At 33.9% G+C, this 7,003-nt stretch overlaps 1 protein-coding gene across 1 annotated transcript; it reads right to left on the bottom strand.

Annotated features, from left to right (window-relative positions):
* Positions 1 to 5,523: 5,523 nt before the first annotated feature.
* Positions 5,524 to 5,790, bottom strand: M437DRAFT_50475 (uncharacterized protein; the record flags this gene model as incomplete). The annotated part of the gene is made up of 1 exon (XM_041022010.1): positions 5,524 to 5,790. A coding segment is annotated over one exon (267 nt), but the record flags the coding sequence as incomplete, so codon positions are not given.
* Between the last annotated feature and the right edge of the window lie 1,213 nt (positions 5,791 to 7,003).

Here is a 7,003-nt window from a genome sequence, read left to right as displayed (position 1 = left end):
GTAGGTTGGTGTAATCGAGACACTCGGTTGTTGTTTGGCATCAGATGTAGTCCAAGCAGAAGTAGCGGTTATTTGCAGTATATGACATGCATCTATGTTGTTCTCGACACTGTATTGATCCTTTCCGTGCAATTAAATTGCTCAAAACGTCGCTGTCATGATATGTGGTGGAGCCCTGTAATTGCCAAAGGAACTTGATTTCTTTAGACTACTGGCGCACGGCACGGTTATATACTAAATCCGCCAAGCAATGGCTTACTCCGGCTTCGTAATAATATCCTTCCCTACTTAGACTAAAGTACCTACTTTAGTATTGTTACTAGTATTAATAGAAATTAATAATATAAAGAAAATAATTAGTTAGGCTTTAAAGAAGCCTTAGTTATATAGCTTATTATAGCTATAAGTAACTTCTTTTCCTATAATTCTTTAGTTATAGCTATAAGAAAGTTTCTCTATCTATAACTTTTAGTTATACTTTTAAAAAACTTTCTTTATCTATAACTTTTAGTTATACTTTTAAGAAACTTCCTTTATCTATAACTTTAGTTATAGTTATAAAAAACTTCTCTATTTATAATTCTAATTATAGTTAGGAAATTTGCTTTTATTACTTATAATCTACTATTAGAATTTTCTTTCTTACTATAATAGCTATTATATCTTTCTATATCTTTTTCTATTTCTTAATCCTTCTTTATTATATTTATTATATCTAATTTTACTTAGCTAGATAGTAGCCTTAGTACTAGTAACTTCTATAATAATCTTAGATTATTTTTTTATATACTCCTTTTCTTATAATAATAGTATACTCTAACTTCTTACTTACTAGTATTATAAGGAATACACTCTAAGTTTCTTACTTCTTAATTTTATACTATAGTACTATATAAAGTATGGTTATTATAGCGGAGAAGTATCGGTTAGCAAGGATACTAAACTAAGAACTAGAGTTAGCTATACTAGCTAGAGATAGAGATAATAATACTAAGTATAACAACAATAGTAATAATAATAATAGAGATATAATAACAATAGGAATAATTATAACTAACAATAAGAGAGTATAATTCTTTATAATAACTACTAAAGTAACTTAAGAAGTAGTATAAGAAGACTATTAGCTACTAAGCTAGCCATATCTACATAACTAGCTATAGCCATATAACTTAATACTATCTACTATACTATAATCCTCCCTTACTAAAGAATGCTTATCCTTAAGCATCTACCGAAACTATAGAAGTAATAAAGTTAGCAAGAGCTAACCTTAATAGCTAGTAGCGACTTCCTACTAGAAGAGCTCTCTATCGAAGTCCTCGTCGCCGATCTAATCTAACTAATTAGTACGGCCCTCCTTATCTTCCTTAGTAGTAGCCTTAACGATAGGGTTAGGGTTATCGGCCTTAGGAGCCTTAATACCTATCTCCTTATAGTAGAAGTAAGACTTATTACTAAAGACCTTATGTTTATAAGCGACTATCTTATTAAAAGCGACTAAGGCCTTCTATATAGCGTCCTTATAAATAGCCTTAATTAGCTCCTTAGCCTTATCGATACGAGTAGGATCTAATAAGAGGTCGCGCTACTCCTAAATAGCAACGGCGGACTAAGCTAGACGACTAGTAAGAGCATAGCTAATAGGCTTATCTAGCATAAGCTACACGGCGGTAGGGAAGATAGTCTTAGTAGAACCGTACATATTAGGAAGGCTAGATAGAGTCTTTAGAGCATTAGAAAGATTATAATAATAAGCGGCGAGGTCGTTCTAGGTACTACTATCGCGAACCTTAAGCTATCTATTATCGGTAGCCTTAACGAACTAAGGTAGTAAGATAATACGCTCGCGAGAAGTAGGGCTAGGAGATCTATAAGTAAGGCTAGGGTAGAAGATTATAGTAGTGCCTCTATTATAAGGGACACGAGTGTACTTAAAGCTAAACTCCTCCTTATCCGACTTAGTAACTAATCTAGGACGATCTATATTAACGACCTTACTAGTAGACTTAGTAGTACGACCTTCGCAAGTAGCCTTATTCTACTATTCTAAACCCTAGTTATGCATGCCTAAGACTATCTTAGTATAGTAATCGTTATACTCCTAGGTAAGCGAGACCTAGCCTTAGATAAGAAAACGACTAGCACTATTATATAGCTTCGATAGGTTAATGTCTATATAGTAGAACTAAGTCTTACTACTAGCGATAGTCTTCTTAATATAGTAGGGGTATGTAATTAAGGTAGTAGCCTTATCTTCGTAGAAATAATAGTACGTAAGGTAGTAGCGTAGATCCTAGCGAATTAACTACTAAAGGATTAAGTAGAAGTAGTTACATAGCCATTCTAGATTAGCTTTAGAGGCACGGCGTAAAAAGTGCTAAGTATAGACCTTAAGTTCCTCTAAGAGGATCTTAGTAAGCGACTATCTACCTCTACTATAGGCGGGGTCGAAGAGCTAGTCGAAGATAGTATTATAAGTAGCACTATCCTTTATAAACTGTTCGTAGGCACTAGGGAAGTAACCCTTAAGAATAGCCTTCTAATTAAAGTCGTACTTAGTAGTAGTAGGGACGTCGCTAGCATACTTCTATCTACCGCGAGCTATAATCTTATAAGGAGCACGAACCTTCTTGCTAAATAAGTAATAATCCGGCTTCTTAATATATAGCTTAGTAGAGTTAGAGTAGCTAGCGAAATTGTCTATATATATAAGGAGCTGCTCGTTCTTAAGGTTATAAACGATATAACTAACTCTTTACATAGGTAGGATTAAGTAGAGACGATAGATATAGACGTTAGCTTTATTAGAGTCGTAATTGTTTTAAAGCTTATCTATCTTATTAAGCATTTCGTAGAAGACTTCCTAGTAGTCGGCGAGGGTATCCTATACGGTTTTAAAGAGGGCCTTTAATCTATTAGGCACTACATTACTATAGCTATAGTTAGGGACGTTTAAACGAACACTAGTATAGTGCTTCTTCTTACGTATAATAGGCTTAGCATCCTTATTATTAGAGCTAGTAGCGCGAAGATGCTTAGTATTAGGGCAGATAGTATAAATAACTTCCTTCTCTTCTCTAATAGCATTATTAATAGCTATCTTATCCTAATTATAAAGTTAATTAGCAGCAGCGATGTCGTCCTACTCTTTTTAGCGCTTATAAGTTTAGCGAGTAGTAACGTTAGGAACGTTAGTAGTAGGGGCTTAGATATTATTATAGGTAGGAGGAGATAAAGAAACATTAGGGTAGGTAGGTTCGATGTATTACTAGTTATTAACTTTAGGGGAAGAGGATATAGTCTTACTATCGCGAGCTCTCTCGATGCGAGCTTAAAGGTAAGGGTAGTCCTTAAGCTAAACTAGATAGCATTTACCTTTAGTGCGAACTGCTAAACTATAGCTAGCTAAGCGAAGATGCTTATCGATAGTAAGTTCCTTAGAGCTACTAACCTTATAGTTAAGGATGTTAGTAAGGTTAAAGGGACGTTAGTAGATAAGAGGAACCTTATACTACTAGCTACTAGTCTTAACGCGGAATAAGTAGGCGTAGGTAAGGGCATAGTAAAGGACTTCGGGAGTAACACTAGTCTTAACGACTTAAGTAAGAATATAGAGCTCGTTATGCTTACGTATGCTAGGAGGCTAGGCGTCTTTATTATAGACTAGGTAGTAATGTTCCGAAGAGATAATAGGGAATAGCTTATAGAGCTTATTTACTATCTAGAGAGACTACTATTAAGTGTCGTAGGTAGTTTTTACGCGAGTAATGGCTTCTAAGTAGGTGACTTTAAAAGAGCGAGGATCTATATAAGGTATAATATAGAGGCGTAACTATCTATCGAATAGGAGGCTAAAGTAGTCTAGGAGTTCCTACTAAGCTTAGAAGAGTTCTAGGATAATTTCGGCATGTTTACACTTAATCTTATTAGTAGCGGCCTATTTAGCCTACTTAAATAAGTTAGATATAGTAGTAACGTAAAGATTAGGAACGCGGTTATGTAGAATAGCTAGAGCCTATAGACTTATAAGGAGATTAATAGGTTCCTAAGGATAGATAGCTAGAGCACGTTAACTAGTGTCGATGCCGCTAGTAGACATTTTACGCGTAACTAGTAAGAAGTAGTTAAAATTATAAGTAAGTAAGTAAGGAGGAGATGTTATTAAAGTTTAGGAGTAGGAGTTAAGAAGTGGCAAGTTAATGTTTATACGCGTATTTATAAAAGTCGCTATGCGCGCCGAGTGTAAGTGCAAGACGGAATTTCTAAGTACTCGGAGGGAGTGTTATTTTGCAATTTCCTAATTAGGAAGGAAGTCCTTCCTCTACTACGAATTCTCGTCCTTAAGAAGTTACCTCTTTCCTAATCGAGATAGTAACTTAGAGTTACCGTCTCCTAATTAGCTAGCTAATCTAAGTCGCTGTCTCTAATTAGCTAGCTACTACTAGTTACTATTATAGTTAATAACTTCATCTTTTTTAATAAAGGCCTTTAATAACATGTTTGCTTTCTAGTTTCTTACGCTAGCGCATGTTTTTACCCTTTCCGCGTTTACTCTACTTTCCTATCCTATTAGCAAATACTATAACGATAAAGTTATAATAAATAAGTGTAACAATAAAGTTATAATAAACTAGTACGGCGATAAAATTATAATAAATAAGTGCAATAAGGATATTAAATCGATTTACCTCTTCTTTATTTAATGTTAAAGATAACTATCTAGGATATCTCTTAATTTTCGTTAAAGAGCTATAAGCTCTACTAGCTAAAGTCCTAATAGGCACTTCTATCGAAGCTAGGGTTAGTCTTAACTACTACGGCCTATAATCGCCGAGCTAGTCGAAGATCTTACTATTTAGCTCTCTACTTAAGTTCGCTTGCTATATTTACATTATTATCCTTAGTTATAGGTTTAACTAGATTAGCAATTTTCTCTTCTAGTCTAAACTAAGGTTTTAACCAGTCTCTAGTATACGAGGCTTTTAGCAGCATACTATCTATAGTTTCTAGCTAGTATGTGCTATATGCTTTATCTCTACTCTAGATGCAATATAGCCTAACCTATTTAAAATGGAGTTTGTTATTATAAATTTTCTTATACTTTATATTATAAACGACAATGATTATCCCTATATCTAGTACTTCGAAACTTATATTATAGATCTAGTTAAAGTAATCCTTATTCTACTTACATAATTAGTATTGTCTAAGTTATGCTTCTTCTAAGTTATTATCTCTACTAGTAAGTTATAAGGCTCTTGTAGTAAGGAGTTCTTTAGTTGACGTTACCTTTCTCTAGTTAATAGTTCGCCAAGATTTATAGCTTAACTTAATAGGCAGAATAACGTTAACTCCATATATTAGCTCTACTAGCGACTTCTTAGTAGTTTATTTTATAGTTATACGGTCTACCTATAGCATAGAGTGCAAGACTAATGTCTAAGGACGCTAGCCTCTATTTATTAGCTTCGAGATAGTATTAATAAGATCTAGATGTCCCCTCTCTACTAGCGCGTTTAACTATAGGTAATATAGCAAGATTAGGATCCGTTTAATGCTGTAGTCTTTAGTAAGATCATAGGTATATCCGGTGTTCTTAGGGCCTCCGTTAATAACTAACTTATAGAAATAGCTATACCGATAGATGACTTCTTCGTATAAGAACTTAGCTACTAGCTTCGAGGTCGGATCTCTTAATGCTCTAGCTTCTAGATAGCTAGAGAGACCTTCTCTAGCTATAATAAGGTACGAAGCTCCGAAGCTTATAGGCATGTATATAATGTCTATATACCATTTCTTACTAAGAGCGATAATCTATATTAGATATAGTTCGGCATACTACCTATCTATATTACGTAACTAACACTCGCGACATCTTACGTAATATACTAATACTGTTTTCTAAATGTTGTCCTAATAGTACTAATTAGACACTTTACAAGTAGTAGCTTCTCTACTATAATGTCTACTATAATTATATAGCGCATATAAGATCTCTTACTAAGCCTTAAGTAAATCGACGACTCTTTATAATAGAGCATACTTCCGAGACTAACGATATAAGTAACCATCTTTATATAAGTACTATAAAGCTTCCTTCTTTAACTTAGTAAACTCTTTTAGGTCTATGCCCTCTAGTCTTTTAAGCGACGTTAGGTATCTAGCTACCTACTATAAGCGCTCCGAATATCCCTCTTCTAATAATAGAGGGTTTATAACTTTATTATCTCTAAGAGTAGTTTCTATAATGATTAGCGACACCTATATACTATAGCTGCCTATAGCACTATCTAGAAATAAGTCGTTATTAATAAACTTATTAATATCTTATTTATAGAGATTATCCGTAGTATCTAAAGTAGTCCTTAGTTTCCTTAATAATGCGTCGGCTACTATATGCTTAATGCTAGAAACATACCGCACTTCGAAGCTAAATAGTCGTATCTAAGCTACCTAACGAGCTATAACTAATCCTAGAAGATTAGTAGCAGCCTTATTTAACTAAGCTACTAATATCTTCGCATCGATTTCTAGGATAAAGTAAACCCTATAAAGTACATTCGGCATTTCTTAAGAAGCTTAAGCACTCTAAGAGTCTCTTGTTTGCTAGCATTATACCGCTGCTCTATTTCACTCTATAAGCTACTTTTAAACTAAATGATATAGCAGCGCTACTTATTCTTACGATTAACTTAATAAATCTGTCTACCCTATGCGGTCCTACTAGCATTATATGCTATAATGATATCTCTATAACCTTCTTTATAGTCTAGTCCTCTTAATGCCGGTACTAAAGTAAGGGCTTCCTTTAATATCCTAATAGCCTTATAATGCTCTTTCTTAAAAACAAAGCTAGCGTCGTCCTTTAGTAGTATATATAGTAGAGCTACTTTAGAGGAGAAGTCTTTAATCTAGATCCTATAGTATACTACTAATTCGAGGAAGCTATAAAGCTCTTTAGCGTTAGGAAAGTCTAACTATTTAAGGATCTTAATTACCT

Source organism: Aureobasidium melanogenum, assembly GCF_000721775.1.
Source record: "Aureobasidium melanogenum CBS 110374 unplaced genomic scaffold scaffold_13, whole genome shotgun sequence".
NCBI lineage: Eukaryota > Fungi > Ascomycota > Dothideomycetes > Dothideales > Saccotheciaceae > Aureobasidium > Aureobasidium melanogenum.
This window is presented reverse-complemented; position numbering and strand designations above follow the sequence as displayed.